Source organism: Alligator sinensis, unplaced genomic scaffold (genome assembly GCF_000455745.1).
Source record: "Alligator sinensis unplaced genomic scaffold, ASM45574v1 scaffold486_1, whole genome shotgun sequence".
NCBI lineage: Eukaryota > Metazoa > Chordata > Crocodylia > Alligatoridae > Alligator > Alligator sinensis.
In genome coordinates, this window is record NW_005842053.1 from 2,550,577 (window position 1) to 2,572,277 (window position 21,701).

Here is a 21,701-nt window from a genome sequence, read left to right on the forward strand (position 1 = left end):
CTCACTCCTTGGCCTCCTGTGCCTTCCCTCTCCTTCCTGCCCCCACCCCATGCTCTCCACTGCTGCCTACTTCCCACCCTTTGGCTCATCAGTGGCAGTGGCCTTGTCCTGGCCTCAGCCCTAACTGACCAGACAGAAGGAGCCGTGGCAACTCTAGGCCTCTGCAGGTTGGGGCTGGAGCAGAGCAAGAGGTAAATGGAGGGCAGGGGAGGAAGGTGGGAGGCAAGCTGTGCAGTCTTCCCTTGAACTGCACAGGCAGGTCTCTCCTGTATTCTCCCTTGTAGCCCACCACAATCTCCCCCAAATGCGAGCCTCCTCCCTCATTTCACAAACCACTCTGGCCCAGAGTCGGAGGTGGCTCAGCTCCTGCTTTGGCTCCAAGCCTAGGGATGAAGCTGGAGTTGAGCCTCCAGCCCCCATGGCACTTGAATCTTCTCCCATGTTGTTTGGGGTGGGGGGAAAACTCTCATCTTGAATTTGAGTAAATACGGTACCCTAAGTGACTTTTGCAAGGCACACAAAATCAGTGACAGAGCCAGAACTAGCTTGTCTTGAAAATGATCATGTGAACTTTCACCTGAAAATGCTGGCCAATTCATTTTGCAATGGTTTTAAGTCCATTAAATATTATTTCTCACAGAACATTATACAAAAGAGAATACATCATATTTTTTGCAGTTATTCTAGTTGCAACATCATTCACCCAAGTTTTGCCTTGAGAAAATAAAAGTTTGACTAAAATGGTTCCCATTTCATTCATAGTGTGTATCCTCAAAAATAATTTTTAAAAAGAGTATTAACTGTGAACTCTTCACCTGCAGCTGATAGAGTAGAACCTAGGATTATTAATTCCTAGTCCTCTGCTTTAATTGCCAGATAATTTACCTCCTCTTTAGGTTGAAAATATAAAAAGTTCATTTACATTTTTTTTTTCTGTGGAAGGTAAATTAGAGAACTGCACAGGTAAATACCACTTCAAAAAAAGTTAATAGTTTACTGCCAAAGTGGTATTAGGTTTCAGACTAGGTTAGCTTGTTGAATGCAACACTACTCAAACATATTATATGTCCATTTGCCTGCCAAAACTCAAAAGCTAATGGAAGCATTACCCTTTAAATTATATATATTGGTCTTTTTTATATATCTATATCTATCTATCAGTCCATTTTGCAAAGCTTTTTTTTAACATCAGAAGCATTTGTATTTGTTCCTTCATCAACTTCTGCAGCACCATGTTACTCTAAATATTGGGACCAGTTTGTCAAAAATTAGGCAGTGGGGAAATATGTATTATAAACTTCTTCTCACACTGCTCATGTATTAAGGTACAACACAGTTATGCATATGGGTGGCGTTTACTGTTTAGATATTAAATGTGCAAATTATGCCAAATTGCTTAGAAAGAGCAGTGCAAGAACAAGCAGTGCAATCTATGACTTCAATTACTTGTAGAAACAATGCTTCCATCTATGCAAAAGTTTGTATTTTTATTCCCTAAATATTGAATTAGGCATTGTCATGTAGTCATACTGTTTTTTATCTTCTTTTCATATCATTTGTTTATTCTGAGCATAAGGTCTACTCCATTTTCTAGAAACCAAATGCATGCAGCTGTGGGAGCAACTCCATTACAAGTAATGGAACGGCATCCATTTTTGCCAGCAGTGAATCCAGTACTTAGATTCTTTAGGGAACTGTATACAGCCAGATTCTGTGATCATAGTAGGTGTTTTCACTGACTATTTTGTCCACTTTCTAACTTGTTTTTGCATCTCAAAATACTAAACTCTATCCCTTGAGTGCCACATCACTAGCTCCAAGTTTGAATTATGTTTGCTATGGAAGCATATTGAACTTACATGCACATTTAGTTCCCAAACTAGCTCATATAGGATTGATTTTTCATCTAAAATTAAAAATTAATCCCCTATCTTCTATTCTTTAAAATAAGCTTCTCCAAATAGCAGTTGTGTGTGGCTTTTTGGTATTTTTTGCTAACCAATGGCCCAATGTAACCAACTTCTCTTGGAGTAGCAGAAGCAACTGTTCTGTTGGGTTTTGTTTCCTCCTTGCTCTCTGTATTTACCATTACTGTTCAGAACTTCAAACTAATAGTACAATCTCATTTTTATATTTGTATTCTTATGATATGAAATTGGTGTTCAAGTAACCATACATATTCTACTTCCATGTCCATCCCTTTCTTTTGAAATAATTTATATCTATAGTCTGTGGAATCATCTGGATATAAAACTAGTCCCACATTTCAACAGGCTAATCATTCTTTACTGTATAGCTACCAGCCATGAATTATGGTTTCTCATTTGTCATTTATTCTAAGAAATTAAACGTCTTCTTTTCCTGCAGTGATTTCATTTCCTTACTTTATAATTTGGAATACCTAACTGATGAACACTGTTGGTTTTTGGGCTGCCTCCTGCCAAAATAAGAACCAAAAGACTTGATATGTGGACTCAAAACTTCTATTCTATATTTCTCTTCTCTGCTCCCTAGAGAATTTATGTTTATTAACATCTTGAAAATATAAATAACCTTCCTTTAATTCCTGCTATAAATAAAAAGCAGTCCTTCTTTCAGCATTATATAGGATCCTTAAAATTACACAAGACTTCTGAGATGTTAAGACGAGCTACATCCAAAAATCTTTGGTATCAGAAAAAGTGTTTAATTTTGCAATTCCATACAGTAAGCTACCAAATTCCACCAGAAAAAAAGTTGGTTGAGGGCTAGACTACAATGCTACTGTCTATCTACATTTAATAGAAAACTAGAAGTAGAGTGATACTAACTTTAATAGTCAAAGATCACCAGAAAAGGGTGCTTATCAAATATAGATATATCAAATGGAAGGAGTCTGCAATAACTTGTTTTGCTTTTTTTAATTACCATAAGGATATATGCTATTCTATGGTACTGCCTACAAAACCGTACCAAAATCTGTTTGATCACTTTCTGTCTTTTATTATTAAACTATTGATTTAACAGATTATGTCCTAGAGAAAGAATTAGGAGACAGAGCAGAACCAGATTATGGTAAGAAATTTTCAAATTTTGCAATGGTAAAGACATAATCTTAGGGCATTCTTATACATTGTACTTTGAGCTACTCAAATGTCGATTGGTGTTAGCACTAGCTTGAGTTTAGAGCAGTTGCACCTTTAGGTTAATAACCTTCCCTGACTGCCCCCCACCTGCACAGCTGGGACTTGCCACTAGAGGGCTGGTGAGCCAGGACAGGCTTCTATCACTGCTCTAGGTGGAGGTGCAAGAGATGGGTTGGAAGGGTAGAGAGTAGGAACATGAAGCTGAGAGGTGGTAACAAAATGGGAGGTGGAAAGGAAATGAGGGTGGGGGAAGGGTGGTAAAATGAAGAAAGTCAGCTATTGAAGGATAAAATAAAAAGTAAAAAAAGTTTTTAAAAAATCAATAAAGAAAAAGTAAATTAAAGAAGGTTTCATGTTTTAATAAATTGGGATTAGTATTGAGGTGTGTAGGGTGCTGGTTGTGCATCCTGGGATGGTCAGGAGGTGGGAAGTGGTAAAGGATGGTGCTTTTGGGAGAGCTACTGCCCCTGCCTTGGGAAGGAGGCCCCAGTTTATGGGGACCTGATCCAGTCCCCTATGTTGTTCCCACCTCCCCCTCCTTAGACTCCACTCTGGACCTGTCCATGTCCTGCAGTCTGGCTAGTCAGCATGTGTTCTGCAGGCTGTTTGCGTGGAGTTGCCCCCCCTGGGGGTGGGAAGGGGAAGTTGTCTTGGTGCTAGAAGTGCCCCCCCTGGACAGTAGAGTTCTGGGGGAGGGGTGGAAAAATTTGCCCACACAAAACAGGTTGTGGGGGGAGCGGGGAGAGACACTGCATCCTGGAATTTTGGAGGACAGCAACTTGGGTGGCTCATCTGTGGGGAGTTGCCTCATATTAATGGAGCACTAACTGGGTAACACAGATCAGAGTATGCTTAAAAGTAGTTTCTGGTGTTAATGTGCAGACAATCCAGGGGTGAAGACCTCCAGGAGCTGCCTAAAATTAATGTCTAGCAAGGCCCTTAGAGATTCTTTACAAGTTGCAGAAAGTTACATATATGAAATGAACAGAGTTTTGTTACCCCTGGGACATGAACAAAGAATCCTGAAGAGAGAAATATTTATAAGTGTAGTTGCAAATGTATTGATATAGATTAAAAAAAATGCTGCTGCTTATAATTCTTATTTCAGATGCAATCCCCATATTACAGTAACAAACCAAAATCAAGTCATTTCTAACAATTTATTTAATCTTCAAACTATTTAATTATCAAATATGAACTATTGTAAAGTGCCATAAATGTGGGTTTCATAGAACACCACCACTTTGTACTGTTACTGTTTGTCTAAAACATTTAACTCATTTTTTTCAGAGGTTTTTCCACCAGTGACATCAGGAAGCCCTTCTGATGCAAGCAAACCGGAAGATCACTATCATGTTGTTGTTACTGAAACAGGTAATTTATATGGCTTTAAAGTTTGAGCTACAATATTATCAGCAGGCACAGGAAGTTAGAATTAGACATACAGGTTCTAATGCATGTGTATTCTCTTTTAATAACAGCATATTCATGCTTAGGAAAGGTGCCAGATTAGCTAATTTGAGGGAAATTAAATGATCTGTTTTCTGCAGAATGGCCACACTAATGCAGCAAACTTCACATGACCCAGGCTTGATCCAAATAGATTTTTGGGGGGTGAACAGGACCTAGAACTGCCCAGCAAAGTGCCAGTGCTTGTTTTTGAGATTGGAAGATCTGCTTGCTGTGCCCCGTAGCTCATTTAATTTATTCTCCAATTTTCTTCATGGTTCCAATCAGTTCTTGAAAGATTCTGAATGCCCTGACTTCTGAGTGACTTCAGTAGGCACTGAAGGCACTTCAGATCTAACAAGAACAGCTGATCATCTTGCAGCATTTTGGCCATTAGAAAACTGGATAGCTGAAGAGGCAGTAATAACTTTCAGTTACTGTCCTCCATGATTGGATTTGAACCAGTTTCCTAGAGGTGAAGGCCACCACATATTCCATTCCAGAGGCAACTTTTATATGGGTCAGGAAAACCTTGTTGTAGTTGTCCTTTAAGAGCAACTTTTTACTTTTAAAATGTTACACTTTCTGTGCTTCTTTTGGAATATATAAACAAATGCTAATAAGCTTGAGTAGCAGAAAACTAGTACTGAAAAAAATCAGAGACAAGCAAGGATTATAAGGATGCTTCAGTACACCCATATCCATACATGTAAACAAATGGCTTATATTAGCAACATTATCTAGAAGTAGCCTCAGATAAATTAATAGGCTGAGACTTCTGTATTGAAATAGTAAAGTTATGTTGCTACTTGTTAAAAATCATAACATGCAAAAAGTCTCCAGTTAGCACTAGTACTACAATATATGAAAGTCAAGTTATAATTAATACAAATGGTTACATTTGTTCTTTAAGTGAAAATATACTTTAAAAAAACCCTTAATTCATGAAAAACATAGTATCCACATTAAGATTTAAGATCCACATTAAATTTAGAAAACTACAGGTCCTTATATTGCATGTGCTAACAAAAACAACAAGGAATTGAAAAAAATAATTCCAGTTTTCTCAACTCAAATTGAAAGCCAATCCCGTTGCACATAGTGCAATGGTGACTACTTGAAAATATGTAGAGGTCAGTTTATAACTACACTAAGTGTATAGTATTATATTAATGCAGGTGTAAAGAACAATTGCTGCATTATATTCAAAATAGTTGCCTATTGAACCCAAGTACCCCTTTGTTTTAAGATCATAAAAAGCATTTTGGTTTTTAAGGTCTCACCTTTCTTGCTATGCACATATAGCAAAGAGGGAAGAGTCACTTATGAAGTATTTTGTTCAAATGCACTAGGGAGAGACTGTAACACTATAATCTATCTTAAGTAAGGAGCAACACATAGCTGTGTATAATGGGGGAGCATAATGAAGGAAGAAAATCCATGACATGTGACCTGGCATTGAGCAAGAGCAAGAAAAAGCAACAGCTGCAGTGCTGGCAGCCCAGAAGCTGACACTGCCCTGTGTGCTGCCCAGGGCACTCCAGTATTCTGTTATATCTCTGCAGTGAACAGACTTAGGTCAAGTCTACAATACATTCTTCTGCCAACAGAGCTATGTAAGTTAATAGAGTTACGAGAAGCGATCAAACTGACAGCTGTACTGGCAGCGGCCAGATTGTACATGTAGTTATACCAGTAAACAGAGCTTCTCATGGGAGGTAGTTCTGCTACAATGGGAGGTAGTTTTGCTAGAATGATTCAAAGCACAGCTATGCTGATATAAAATGTGTCTACTGTAGAAATGTTGCAGAAGTATAGGATCTGTTCAGAATACTTCTCATAGAGAATGGACCCATCAGCTTTTCTGACCAATGTGTAGTGGGGAAGAATTGAAGACTTCTGCACTACTACCCTTTCTCTCTTTGCAGGCAGTGTCAGGCAAGTAGTCCTTGCTCTCCACACACCTTAGCCTGTGATAGTTCAAGAAAGGGACTGGGGAGGTGTGGCACTTGAGGATGCATACAAGCATTCAAATAAACCAGTAGAAGTTAAAACAATTTAGATAAAGAAGTTGAAAACCTTACCAGTTCTTGGTTGTGCAAGAGTTCATTAGCTGGTTGCCTACTCTACAGACAAACTGCGGGGACTCAGAGCATGCATCCCAGCATGCTTTGCAGGCTCTATAGTCTGCCTGGAAGTGAAAATGTGGAGGTAACAGGTCAGGGCTGATGAATAGCTGGTGGCCACAAGGAACCACAGCTGCCTCCTCATAGCACCCTACCCCGCTACCTCACAGCTATCAGCCTGTCAGACTGTAGTCTTTGCGGGCTGTTGTCATGGGAAGCCTTGCTGCCACGGCTGGAGATCAGGGTTCTCAAGCTTGTCGGGGGCAGGGGGTGGGGAGTGTAGTAGGTTTCAGGGCTTTTGCTAGTTCAAACACGATACAATCCATATTCCCAGGGTATGCCTGTCACACAAGCACCCTCCAGTCTCGCATCCCCTGGGTCTCTTCTCAGGCCCTGAAAGTCCTTGATCTGGCAGACCAGGCTACTCTCTCTCACTTTCTGTCTGTCTGACTCCCTGGTTTGACTCGCCCCCATGCCCTGCTGGAACCTTTCACCTTCTGTGACCTGACCCCTAATTAGCTCCCTTAGCTGGCCCAGTCCTCCTGAGCAGCCTGCAATTAGCCTTACCACTTGCAGCTAGGCTGGAGCCTCTGGTCCTGCACTCTGCTACAGCCTGCCACAGGGAACTTTTCCTCCCTGTGCAGCACGTAAAAACTGGCACCTGCTGCTCCCCCTGGGGGTAAGAACTTCTAACCTGTTCCCAGAGACCAAGAACATTACTCTTGCTCCCCTCACACACTGATCCTAGAGGGGATGGGGGCAGCAAGAAAAGCAGAAAAGAAACATGGGGAATGCAGTCTGGGGAGTGGGCACTTGAGTCTGGCCAAGTCACAGCATGTCTTTGGAGGGGAGGAGAAGGTGGGGTAGGGTGATGCAGGCTGGGATGCTAGAGGACAGTTATGGAACTTCTGTCAGTACACATGTTCATTAAACCTGTTTAACCCATATTAGCCTGGATTTTGACCTCATTGGATGTGGTCTATCTTTACACCGCACCGGCAATTTTTAGACCAGATTGTGTTGTGAATGCTTGTATACCAAATGTTTCTATCAGACTAGAAAGGATTGTACCAATATAAATGTAATGCTTGTATGCACCCAAAGAGACTTGTGCTCTTACAGCCTTCATGACTGAGAAAGAAATGTGACAATCTAACCCATAGCGTTCAGTTAGTATGTACTTTATCTTCATTGTAAGCAAAGTGGTTAGTGAAACTTGCTGTTAACTAGTTTTATTTTTGGTCACAGAACAAACAGTTAGAAGTCATTATGACTTGATACATAAAGGCAACTATATTATGAGTATATTTTTACATTTTTCAAACAGTATTGAGGGCTTATCCTTATATTCATGGTACATTCTGAACTTTCTTTAAGATTAATAAGAGGTGTTTCTGTAAAAGGTATGTAAGATTGGACCATTTTTTGTGCATATTCTTTTGATTGAGATGAGCTATTTGTAGGGGGAGGATTTACCCCAAGTCTTTTAATGTGAGGGGATAGCACATTTCAATACAGTAAGCATTAATTAAATACATTTTTTTCCTTTTAGGTTTAATTCCAAATCTAATTTATGTTGTTATACCAACTATACCACTGCTGCTATTGATATTAGTGGCTTTTGGGACTTGCTGTTTCCAGATGCTACATAAAAGGTAAAATCACTGGGCACTGGTATAAAACAGTATTTTTTGTTTCTGTTTCATGTTTCCATTGGCAAGCTATTTCCATTGAAGGAACGCTTACATCCCTGCCTCTTCACCCTCAAAATGTGCAATCATGTCATCCCATAAAACCCAAGCAATTTGCACATACCTCAATTAGCTACATAGTCATGTCCATGGCTTTTCAACTGTGGGAATGCTCTGTCCTAGTATAGATTGGCAGATCCTTTAAATTATACTACAATGGTGAATTCTGCTGCTTCTAAGCGGGAGACTTCTTTCTTGCCACTGCAGCATGTTGACTTAGTCAGCCCTTTCACCTTCCTTATGCCCATCTATATAGTAGCTGTGCTTTAGGGAGTAGCGATAGGGACTTCACTGACATGGAACATGCTTAAGGACTCTCATGAGAAATTCCCATAAGTAGCTAGCAGACAAGAAAAGAGAGCTTGATCAGTAAATGGTCAAGTCTGTTCAAAAGAGAAGAGGATTGTTATCACCTGTGGTATGAAGAAAGAATTGCTGGAATAATGTAGATTATAGTGAGTCATTAAGTCAATATCTTCATTCAGTGTTTAGTTCTTATTGTGTAGACAACTTATGAATTTTTGCCCAGCTTTTGAATGTGTTTTTTTTTAATTTCCTTTGAGCACAAGGATAGTGAGGTTAAGAAAGTGAGTGGCTGTTCTATGAAAAGTGTTCTCCTGCATACTTGTGTGTCTCTGTCCCTAATTATTCTCCTGTTATCTTTTATTCTGGTACATAGTTTCCATCTAGCTTCACCCACATAGTTTCCATGAGGGAGTTTGGTACACTAGATGAGATGTATGGCATTTTGGGATAGGGATGTATAGGATTCTTGGATTCTGATGGGTTCATTGTGCAGGGAGCTGATTGTTGTAGCAGAAGTCTGTAGACAGGTTTTGCCTTTATTATTAAGGCAAGGCTGCATCCCATTTGGTGTCTGTTGACCAGTAGGGAGCTTGTTTCTGATGTGTTGGGCAAGGTTAGGGGATTGTTTGAAAGCTAGGAGTGGGGAACGAAGGAGAATGGGGAGCAGGGGGAGGGGGAAGAAGAAAGGGAGCAGCGGGGCAGAGGAGAGCCTGAGACTATGTCCCTGAAAGTCTGATCTTTCTTGAGTATAGGCTATAATTGTTTGATGATTCTTCTTAATGATCCAAGTGTGGAATTGTAGGTGACCACTAGAGGTGTGCAGTCCCCTAGGGTGGGGTTCTGTTTGTATTGTATCAGGTTATTGTGGAGTACTTGGTGCGTGTAGCTGAAACAGGGGCCCTAAACTGAAGCAGTGGTTTTTAAGAACAACACTTCAGTTTAGGGCCTTTTAAACCCTGTGTCGTGCACACTCTGACTTACCTGCCTCTCTGGCAGCAGGGAGGGGAGGGAGAGCTTGGTGAGAGGGCAGCAGGACAGGCCCTATGAGGAGAGACTGAGGGACCTGAACCTATTCAGCCTCGGCAAGAGGAGGCTGAGTGGGGACCTGGTGGCTGCCTACAAACTTATCAGGGGAGATCATCAGCAAATAGGAAGACCCCTTTTCTCCCCAGCACCACCTGGGGTGATGAGGAACAATGGTAATAAGCTGATGGAGAATAGGTTTAGGTTAGAGATCAGGAGGCAATATTTTAGAGTTAGGGTGGCCAGAATCTGGAACCAACTTGCTAGGGAAGTGCTCCTCACTCCTACCTTGGGCAAATTCAAAAAGAGGTTGGATGATCACCTGTCTGGGGTCTTGTGAACCCAGCATTCATTCCTGCCTGTGGCAGGGGGTCAGGCTAGATGATCTGATCAGGTCCCTCCTGACCCTAGCTACTATGAAACTATGAAGCTGGCGGTGGGTGGAGCGGTCCTTGGGCTGCGGGGGGGCCTGGTGCTTCCCTCCATTGCAGCAGCAGCGGTCCCCCCCAGGCAGCACCCACCCGCAGGCACACGTCTCAGGTGGTCCCAGGGGGCTCTGCAGCCATGGAGGGAAGCACTGGGCCCCCATGCAGCTCATGCATGCAGGCAAGCTTGGGGGGGTGCTCAGGCTTGCCACTTTTTTTGGGCGGAGCCTGCCTTCCCGGGCTGCTGCAGGGCTTCCTGCAGAGCCCCCAAGCTGCACGGAGCCAGGTGCTTCACTCTGCAGCTGTAGGGGCAGCAAACTAAAACTCCTCGGAGAAGTTTTAGTTTGCTGTGCTCCAAGTCATTTAAGGCACATTACACTGCTGAATTTCCTTCGTTTTGATTGACAAGTAGTTTTAGGCTGGTTTCTATGGATCTTGATAGCTCTTCAGTGAGGGTGCTGCCAGGGTTAGCTTTTGGTCAAAATCATTACTGTGTCCCAGAGCTCAGTATTGGGTCCATAGGAGATGCACATTATAATGTATCATTTTTTATTGCAGTGACAAACTTTTTCATACTAGTAGTTTCAAATAGAAACTGGATATGTTTTGATACAGAAAATAGTTTCAAGGTGTACCAAATGTTTCAATGCATATCAAATAACAATTGCACACTTTTTAAAACAAAAAGTATATTTTTACCTGCCATTATGCATGATATAAGATGTTAAACTATGCATTTTACTTCTACTGACATATCAGTAAATCATGAAAAATGCCATAAATATTATAAAAATTTTAAAAATAACAGAATTAATGGAACTATAATTTTAAAATAAAGTTTTGCATTTTTTATAAACTGTTTTTATAAACTTTTCAAAAAGGTTTTCATTTTGAGAAAAAATGTTTTTGTAGGGTTTTTTTTCAAAATTGATACATTTTACTAAAATTATTTGGTCTAATTAAAACTGTTTCCTGATGGTACACTGTTGTGACAAAAACAATTCTGATCAGCGCTATCAGCATTTTTGAGTAGGCATTAGGAGACTGAAGCAATAGGATACTAGACTTCTGTTAAGTATTGTGGCACTTTGTGTTTAGTATATTTAGGCACTTTGTAAAAAAAGAAAATATGAGCGTGGGCAGGCAATCCAAGGGCATGTTTATATGATCAAAGGACAGCTGCAGCAATGCAAGCCTCACTGGGTCTGTTCCTTCTGTGCCCTGAAATGAATGTGAGGTAGCTGCTGCCTTAGTGTGACACTGGGCACATTTGAATAAATGTGCTGACTTAAGATCATTTGCTGGCCTGTGTCCTGTATGGCAGCTATATTCCATTTGTTTGGAGGGATGCTCATGTGAGCAGTCAAGGCATGCTTCATTCCAGTACTTCCTTGCGTGATTCTTTGATGGTGCTTTCATAATCCCAAACAAGCAAAGGGCTGTCTGAACTGAAAGCATGTGATTATAGCTATTCCATTAAAAAAAGCAAGAACAGGATCCATAAGCTCATTGGTGTCAATGGAAAGAGTCTCACTGACTTCAGTGGGTCTAAGGCAGGGTCTTGTAATTCATCCATGAAAAGGAATTTTCACTTTCCAAGACACTGAAAAGGCAAAGCTCAAGGAACTGGAAATAGAGGTGAAAAATAAATGTAAACAAATCTGTTTTTATGACAGGGGGATTTTTCCTCTGAAAAGTTAGTTTGCTGTGGAGCTACAAACAAAGGGCAAGCAGAGCCCCTTGGAAAGTCTAAGAAGTTGCACACAGTTTTGGCTAGTTTAGTGTGTTAAAAGGTGGTAGTGAAGTGAAGCAAAGCAGGTCCCCTGCAATTAGTAGCAACAGTCAGCTCATTCATGCTTAGATGCTCTCCCTTTCCTTTCTTCCAGGGGAGCAAGGAGAAACTGCTTCAAAGACCCATCTCCATTATCATCTGAATGTCTTGCAGAAAGTTTAAATTCCAACCTGGTATATTTCTTAGTTTCTATGATTGTATTTCACAGTCAAAACAACAATAAAACACAATGTCCTCAAAATATTTATTGCCATTTTACTTACCTATCTTTCCAGAGCCAGAACTTCAGCTGGTAAAAATCACCATAGCATAACTGAAGATATGGTGTTTACCACCACTGAGGATCTGATTCTTGGTACTTAGTCTTATTTTAAACCATACATCATTTTTTTGATATTGCTTAGATGATTGTTCATTCAAGGCACTTCAGACATAAATGCAGAAAATGGGCCTGATTCATGAGTGTAGAACTGGAAAAAGGCAATAATGAACCACACACAGTTCTTCTACAAGACAGTTCTTCTTTGATCCAGTGGCTCATTTGGTAGATCCGGGGCTTGATCCAAAGACCATTTAAATCTGTTGGGGTCTTAAATAGCTCAGTGTTCTCTGGATCAACCCATTTTTCATTACCTTGCAGGACTTCAGAGGTAAGTCCAAAGAGTCTGGAGGGAGTCAAAATGTGTGCCAATTCCATGTGCTTCTGGGTATCTTAAGGTTTATAAGAAGTCAGCTTAGATTCCTTTTCACTTACAGATTGGTAAGTGAGTCAAAGTTAGTATAAAGCAGACTAACAGTTCTAACTTACAAAACGTTAGACATTAGGGCTAGAGCTGGTTAGAAAAATATATCCCCCTCCACAGACAATTTCAAAGAAAAACATTGGGAAAATGACAAAAAAACCCCTATTTATTATTACAATCAAAACCTTTCGATTCTGGAATATTGCTGTGGTGGTTCAGGAGACTGTAGTTTGCCCCCATCCTCGTCTCTGAGCTTTGATTCCTGGTTGGAAGATGTTGACTAGTTTGGTGAGGGAAGGGTAGCATAGCTACCATGTATGTTGAAAATCCCTAATCATTATAAGATCCCTAACCAAAATATAAGAAAGTCCAGTCCATAAAAGAAAATGGGAGCATGATTTACCCAAACTGCAGTTCCTGTGCGGCAATGCAGTAACATTACAGAATCAAAGTATTAGTTTGGAGCCTACATTTTCTTGATGGAAAAAAAATTCTTCAGGAGCAATCCCCTTTAAACAACTTTGTATTGTCAAAAATACAACTATCCACGAAAATAGTTTTGATAGAAAATGTTATACCAGCCCTAATAAGGACTTTTCTGTTACAGTCGTTCCTCACTACACTCCATCAACAACAAAGACGATCTGAATTAATGGATAGGTGTATGTCTGAAAGCCCCATACCCCACCACATCCTGGATTTGGGCCATGGAAGGATCAAATTTGCTGAAAATAGTTTACATTTTTATTTTTCAGTAAAGGAAGAACAAAAACCAGTCCAAACCAGTCCACACTATGGATTTCAAAGAACACCAGGAAGGACAGTAGCATGGAGGTATAAAGATTTAATGACTGAAAATGAAGCAAAAACTAACATTTTACAGTCAGGCTCTATTGCAGTGTCATCTCAGAACATTAGCTTGGAATGGCTTGAAATGCAAAGGATCAGCAAGATGAACTGTAAGTTCCCCCTTGAGGCAACTCTTCAGATCATTTTTATATGTAATGTTTGATTATTAATTCAGTAAGACAACATGCCATGCTAAATAAGGAAAGAGTATGTGTTTATTTTGCTAAGAGGAGCAACTCAGCTACAAGTGAATGATGAAATGAACAATGCAATTTAAGTTTATATGGGGAAATCTCTACAGTATGTGTCAGTTTTAAAGATCTGTTTGTAGTTAACCACATTTTTGTTTTAGTCCTTCATACAGTGTATCTTAGCTCATTACTGTAAACTGAACTGACAAATTTAGTGTATCAAAATTATTTATCTTTGCATAAACATTTGATAAAAAATGGATTGTTCATTTATTTATTTGCAGATTTTAAAAAGAGTTCTTGCTTCTGTAGGCACAGACTTTATTTTTATCCTATATGTCCTACACATCAGCAGACATTTATTAATGCTGTAAACACTGGATTTACAGTAGCAAAATTCAGGAAAATCACTTGATGCTGCATGTTCACTTTTTCTACAAATAACAATATCTGTATACCTTGTTTTTCCAAGACTGGCATATAGCATTCTGCCAGTGCTACAACACTAATTAGATTCAATTTAAATCCAGACTTTATTTGCAATACTTTAACTATGCCTATTTTTATATCTTTTGAAACAAAAGAAAAGGATGAATTAATACTGTATAAAGCATTACCTCCTTTCCCTAAGATATCAATGAATCTTTTATTTAAAACTCTGCTTAAAGTGGCAATCAAAAGATTCTAAAGATTGTAATTAATCACTTTTGCTAGCAATGATGAACTTTAGAATCAAAACACATTTTAAGTAAATTCAATCAATTAATCTTGTAACCTGGGTGGTACTCAGACAAGGTACCCCCTCTCCAATTGAAGGGATTTAGCGAGTGCTAGTATGTTGTTGAAGGGATAGGCACTCCCCTCCTATCCCCTATACAGTAGAGCCAAGACCAGTGGGAATTTAACCATATACAGGTTTAATAGGAAAAAGATATGACACACAGATTGAGGGGGAAGATGGGAAAATGGGTGCGGCAGAACAAGACGGGATTCAGTAAAGGTAAGGCACACATATACATCTAGCAGAGGCAAATTAACAACAAGTTTGGGGCTCAGAGGTTCACAGCATATAAGGCACAGATTCACCAAATATAAGGCACAAGTTTCACAAAATTTGAGGCATGATGGGGAGAAAGAGGTAAGGAACCCCTTCTACACAGTGAAAATTCCCTTTTCCCAGGAACTCATGCCTCGGCCAGGAATCAAACCCAGGTTTTCTACAGGCCAAACAAGAACTCTACCACTGAGCTGTCAATGCCTAGGCTGTAACCTGCAGCTCCAGTCCCTCCAGGATCCTCTGCATGCTGTCTGCATGCCAAACCAGGTACCCAGCCTCATACCAGGGAAGGGAAAGCCCAAACCCAAGCTGCTATCCACAACTCAGGGTGGGCTCTCTCTCACACCATAGAGCTCCTGGCTTCTCCCTGGGGAGTTTGGGGACCAGGCTGCCTACTGCAGGCCCAGGATCCTCCACGTACAGACCTGCACACTGGTGCTGGCCATGTGCCGGGGAAGGGAAGATGGTGGCCGTGTCCCTGCAGCCGGAGTCCCCGCACACTGCCCTGCATGCCGATCCCAGGGATTCCCTGCACGCCGCCCTGCGTGCCAAGGAGAGCTGCCCTCTGCTGCTCCTACCAGAATCCTAGGGTAGGGAGGCGGTGCCCTGCCTACTGCCCTACATGCTGAGCTCCTGGCCTCCCTGCTGGGGGTCGGATACCCGAGCCTCTGCCTGTGGCTTGGGGCTTTGCTCCCAGCAGGGGATCTGCCACACACACCACCCCGTGCACTGCTGCCACCGAGCTGAGCCACCGCCTGCAGTTTGGACCCTGCACCGGCTTCAGGGCTCTTCTGGGGCAAGCGCTCTACATCCCGCTGGTCAGCTCACCAGCTCTTCAGGCCCCTCTTCTTTGTCCCTCAGTGATCTCTCCGCTCCTGGGGCCAAGTGCTCTGCCCCTTTTATCCCCCTCCAGATGGCTGGCAGGACCAATCAGGTGACACGAGAGGTGAGTCTACTCCCAGATTTGGTTTCCCTACCTGGCCCCTAGGTGATGGGGGGGTAAGCCTTCTCCTTTTCCTGATTGGTGGGGAAAAGGAAATCCCCCTGCCCCAATCTTTTTTGAACTTTTCAAAACCTCTGGGCCAAGCTGCCACTGGCTAGCCCGTCACAATCTCAATAGCAACGTAACCCTTCTGCCAGATGCCTTTGGGCACCAAAAAGGGTGGATTCAGGTTCTACTAATGAAATTAAATAACACAGGTTCAAGCCCATATCTAGATGTGCAACTAACAGATATGCAAACAACACACAGATAACACCCAGCACAAGGGTCTGGCTTACATAAACAATAACAATATTTCCCCTTAATATACTATGCTGATGCATAATCAGGGTTGATAGTTTAACTTTAAGCAATTTTCTTTTATACATTTCTATTGCCATGAATGTCTGTTCCATCTCATTGTTCTTGATTTCATATTACTGATTTTTGTCTTACAAAAAGTTATTTTTAATTTTAATTAGAATTGGAATTCAGGGTGGATGGTCACCTGTTAAGTTTTTTTTGAAGTTCAGAGATAAATTTGCCTCTGCTGCTTTAATAGAAGAGGAACATATTAAACCCATAACACACAATAACCTAGCAACACTATTGCTAAAATATTATTGCAAACATTCAAAAACTCAAGATCAGGATTATGCCATAGGTTTTGCTCATTCACTTTTCTTGATAATGACTCAACTCTCACCCCCAAACAATTGTTTCCTTTCCCATTTATATAATCTTGGCATTTCTCAAATGGTCTTCCCTACTTATTCTCTACCATTCCTTTAGCTCACTTTTCTTCTTATTTAAGAAAAATGCCACAGTCCTGTGACCACCAAGACTAACGATTTTTTTCCCCTACTGACATTGGGAGTGCTGAACTGTAGTGGAAAGGAAATGGTGCTGGTTTGTAAAGCAAACTTACAGCATTGTTATACCTTATGCTGTGAGCTGCGCAGATGTCGATCAGTGTTTGTGCTAACTTAGAGTTTGGAACAGTCATACCCTTAATCCAGAAACCTTCTCTAGCTGTGACATGCCATTAGAGTGCTGCTGAGCAGGGGCAGGACTAGGAGCTGTAGGTGTGAGTTGCCACGAGCAGGCTACTAAACCAGAACAGGCTTCTATCTTTTCTCTACAGATGTTAGAGATCCTGGGATAATGGAAGACTTCAACTTGGGTAGCACATCTGTGGGGAGTGGCCACACTGGGTTGTGTGAATGAAAGAGAATCCTGCCTTGGAGATCATTTTGACACATAACGAGCGCTTAAAACCACTTTAAGGTGTTAATGTGCAGACAATCCAGGTGTTAAGAGCTCCAGGAACCACCCAAAATTACCATGTAATAAGGCCCCTATTTCTTGGCAGTACATGAAGAAAATGCAATGCACTGGAATGTTACTGACAGAAAAATGTTATTGACACTGGAACGTTACCGACAGTAGTCTCCACACTGATATTTGGAGAATGCAGGGTGTTTTTTTCCCTCCATGGGGGGGTAGGGAGGGGCACACTGATAAAAGCTGCAGATAACCCCTCAAAGCCATCATGCAGAAGTGGAGGTCAGCATTCTATACTGTCTCCAGAAGCAACAGAGCCTCTTGCAATGTAGAAGGATCCATGCTCTTGAGCACCTCCCCATAGTGCAATGAACCCAAGGAGCAGCTCAGGACTCTGGTGTAGGCCCATGTCTTCAGCCCATTGCTGAACTGGTAGGTATAGGGGTGCAGGCACCCAGAACTACCCATTGGGGAGCCCCAAGTCCCAGACTGCTTAGGTATGAGTGGAGCTTCCTTCAAGAGGGTGCTACCTATAGACTTTGCTTTGTAGGTATTAGTGTTTTTAAATTATATTTAGTGTTTTCTTTCTTTCTATGTTTGTTTCTATTCTCTGTAATAAATTTGGGTTTTTGTGTTTACACTGCTTGTGGGGAGGGGTTTTTGTTTATATGGCACACCCCAGCAAATTTAGTGCTCCCAGATTTCTGGTTGGGGGCTCAAGCCACTGGTATAATTCATGGGGTACCCCATAATGTGAACCTGAACCTTTTTGCTGCCGACTAGTGCCTGGCAGAAGGGTTACATATATATTGGTGCTGTACCTATGAATGTAAGTATCTTATGTATTGATTGAAGAAGATACTCCTTGGCTTTTCATTAAGTGGTAAACAGTAGATTTGTCCCATGCTATGGAAGGTTACATCTCTGCAGAATGGCAAAATAGTGCTACAGTCTTTCAGTAGTCTAGCCAGTAACAGGCTGCACACAGCTTTCTCCCATACTGTGCAGATTATTTCTTAAGCTTTGGAAAAACATATAGAGGGGGAGAGAAACAGTTGCTACTCCTTGGTCAGCATGAGTATAATTTGCATCTATTAGGCCTTTCTTCAGAGGTCTTATCTCAAGTTGAATTGATTGGCACCAGGCAGTCAGTATAGTATAAAGCAGGAGCCTACAAGAACAGTAACTATTCTCTTACTTGGTTCCATCTTGTTTTTCTTCTTGTGGCAACAGATGGGTTGATGAAACTGCTCAGTTTGACCTAGACAATTTGCTTTCATGTCTGTGAAGACCAAGAGACCATTTGATAGCATTCTTTTTGGGATGGCAGAATGCTGCTTAGTTTGCTTCTTTAAAAAAAGCTCTCTCATTTCCAGCATAAAATCAGCAACATCTCCCTTTGCCTAAAGAAGGGTGTTTATGCCTGAAAGCTTGCAAAGAACATTTTCCAACTATTTAGTTGGTCTAATAAAAGGTATCACATCTACCCAAAGAATCTTGCCTACCTCTCTCATTTCCTACCCTTTAACACAGAATGTTTAGGTAAAACTATTGAGAAACTGATTTGGGGATTTACTATATTCTCATTTTAGGCACAGAATTTCCTCCTATCAGGCTATTCATAGACATGGATTAAGCATAGATAAGATTTTTTTAAACATAGCTAACTCATTTCTTTTGTCTTCATCAAAATTATTTTAATGACCTGGACTAAACTATTTGTTGACTTGTCAGAAGAACTTTAAATAAATGGATGAAATGCCATCCTTCTGCCCCTTGATCTTTCTTTAAAGACTGAAAAGCCTAAAAATTAATATTTACTCTGTTTACCTTACGGTCCTTCTACAACAGGTTCCAGAGTATTCCACCTAGTCACACTCCTGCTCACTGTACAAGTAGGGCCACTCAGGGAGACAAAGAGACATGCTTACCTGTGCTGAAGTGTAATAAATATATGAATGAAACATAAGATTTCCATCTCCACCTTCTCAAAGACATGTACTATGATGGGCTGTGCTCTTCTAACACCTGAATGAACTACAAACCTGGATAGTAGCAATCTAGGGTAGGCTCAACTCAGGTAAAAACTACCCACCTAGTGGTATGGAAGGGGCTATAAATTTGGAGATAGGTGTCTTTCACTTTCTCCCAGTGAAGCTGTGTGTATAAAATAATTAAATATTCATTAAAGCAGAGACTGGGATATATGTATCCCTCCTCCCAAATATAAAGTCTAACTTGCAGGCTACAAGGTAATTTTGCGTGCCTTTCTAGGTCAAGGAATATTCAATCAGTCCATACACAATAAAACTGCTTCCAAAGGAAACTGTGATAACCCCCAGACTGCTAGGCTAGATGCAGACATTCAAAAAGCCTGAACCTGAAATGATTCAATCTTAGTAGGTTAGTCTAACCTGGCTAGGCTAAATCAGTTCTGTAACCAGACAGACATCCCAGAAATGCGGGCACATGTCTACATGGCTCAGGCCAGAAGCTGGGGGGGCACTAGAGCAGCCCTCCCATCCCTTTCATAGCACTGACCTAGATGAGGTGGGGAGAGGGGCATGGCCAGACCCCAGCAGGATGCTTTGATTAGCCCAGCAAGGAATTGATAACAATATTTATCATCCCCTAACAAAGTATTTATCACCCAAGTAAGAAAACAACAAAGGGACATTATCAGCTATCTATTGATTCTGCCTGTTGATTCAGCAGGGACCTAGCCAGCATGTGGTCTACTAGCTAATACACAGACATCTCCTCAGCAAGGCAGAGGGGAGGGGAGAATTCCTGTTTAGCAGTGAGTGGTGAGGGGGAGGGGCTGAGCACGGAGCTGCAGCCAGGGAAAAGAGGGGAGGGGCCAGCCCTGCTGTGGAGCAGAGAGCCCCACCCAGCCAAGAGAGCAAGCTAGGATGCTGGGGGAGCCTGATGTATCTTAAACCAGCAAGGGATCTGGGACAGATGTTGCATAAACCAGTTTCACCCAAATCAGTTAAGTCTGACACTACATTCAACCAGGTTTATCTCAAATAGGTTTCAGCCATTTTCAAACTGGTTTATGTGCACTGAACATCTGTTCTGTTACAGGTTTAAACCAGGCAGAACAGGGATATAAACCCACATAGTCTGTCCCCCACACAAATGTTCTAACTTCTTGGCTACATGTATAGATCCATTCCGCCTCCTTTTGCTGTTTTTTATAAATGGTGCATAAGTCCCCTTGTGAAGCTAGTCCTTTGCTTTTATCAACAGTTCCAAGAAAGAAAACACTTCACCCAAGAAAAAGAATCCACTTCATTTTGTGGCAAACAAAACATTTAATTTAACCCAAAGCGTCTTTTCTTAATAACTGAAAACTCTGAAATATTTCAATTGTGGTTGACACCAAATGTCATCATCATCATTTTTACTTTGGCTGCTGAAGCAAAAAAAAATAAAGACTATTTGTCAAATCTTTGACTCTTGTTTGTATATCATATTAACAGCAATAAGCCTCTTATTCAGAAGCCATTATACTCAGTTATGGCTCAGTTATGCAGGAACACTCAGTTACATAAGCATCAGTGCAAAGTCCTATATAAAAAATTTATAATATTTTGAACTTTTATGTGGCTTCATGAATTAATTAGAGTTGAATTAATTTATAACAACCAACAATCAGAAACAAATATACCATATCACACTAGAGTGATTTTGTTTGAAAAAACTTACATAAAATGATTAACAAATGGAGACTTTTGTTTACATTTAAAGTAAACAATATCTGGAGAAGAACCCAAGAAATTAGAACTGTGAAGCACATTAATACTTCCCTCATTTGAAATCTAATAGACTGTTCACCCTAACCGATATAACAGAAAAATGCTTTAAAACGACTAGGGTGATGACCCAAATCAGCTCTTATACCAAGGAAGCAATTTGCTTCATTCTTTTTCAACTTGCATAATTGGCTGATGTTCATTAGATGCTTTTAGAACATTAAACTTTATGAAAAAAGAGCTTTGAATTTTGTGTGTATGCATGTGCCTGCACACAGGCACATATCTGTAGTTTGTTCAGTAATAAATACCAGGATGTTTGCCAAAAAAGAAAGTATAAGGCACAACATTCACCCTTTGTTTCACAGCATTCATTCCAGAATTGTTACACTCAGGATAATTTTTGGCCAAGGATCAGTTTATCCATTATAAAGCAACCAGATTGATTTACATACCATGTACGTATAAAACTCGTTTCAAAGCTTTTTGTAATAGTTGAGAGATGAAATCTGTCATGATCTCAGATTAAACAGCGAGTGTAGAAACTCATTTTGATGTGTGGGAAGTGTTCAGCAGAATTCACTATGCTTTGAAATGAGAATGCCCATTGGGAAGGAGAGCATAAAAACTGCAAACATATTTGGCCTGAAATTTATCTTTTGTATTGCTTCCAGGACTTTGTTTTACAAGCTTCCTTAGTGTATCAGGCATGGACATTTTTTCAAGTTACTAAAGAATAATGTTGACACAGTAAAATCAGGTATTATATAACAATCTATGTAAAATGGTAAGAATCACTGATAAAAGTGCTGCTTTGAAATGCTTTTTATTCATGATGGG

At 40.7% G+C, this 21,701-nt stretch overlaps 1 protein-coding gene across 1 annotated transcript in view; it reads left to right on the forward strand.

The window, feature by feature from the left end:
- CHODL (chondrolectin) overlaps nucleotides 1-17,268 on the forward strand; it is a 29,529-nt gene extending 12,261 nt beyond the window's left edge. Inside the window, exons 4-9 of the mRNA XM_025203329.1 lie at nucleotides 3,007-3,054; nucleotides 4,416-4,499; nucleotides 8,253-8,355; nucleotides 12,092-12,170; nucleotides 13,348-13,699; nucleotides 17,192-17,268. Of these exons, the coding sequence (XP_025059114.1) occupies nucleotides 3,007-3,054; nucleotides 4,416-4,499; nucleotides 8,253-8,355; nucleotides 12,092-12,170; nucleotides 13,348-13,699; nucleotides 17,192-17,268 (743 nt within the window). The remainder of the gene's footprint in view (nucleotides 1-3,006; nucleotides 3,055-4,415; nucleotides 4,500-8,252; nucleotides 8,356-12,091; nucleotides 12,171-13,347; nucleotides 13,700-17,191) is intronic.
- Nucleotides 17,269-21,701: the final 4,433 nt, after the last annotated feature.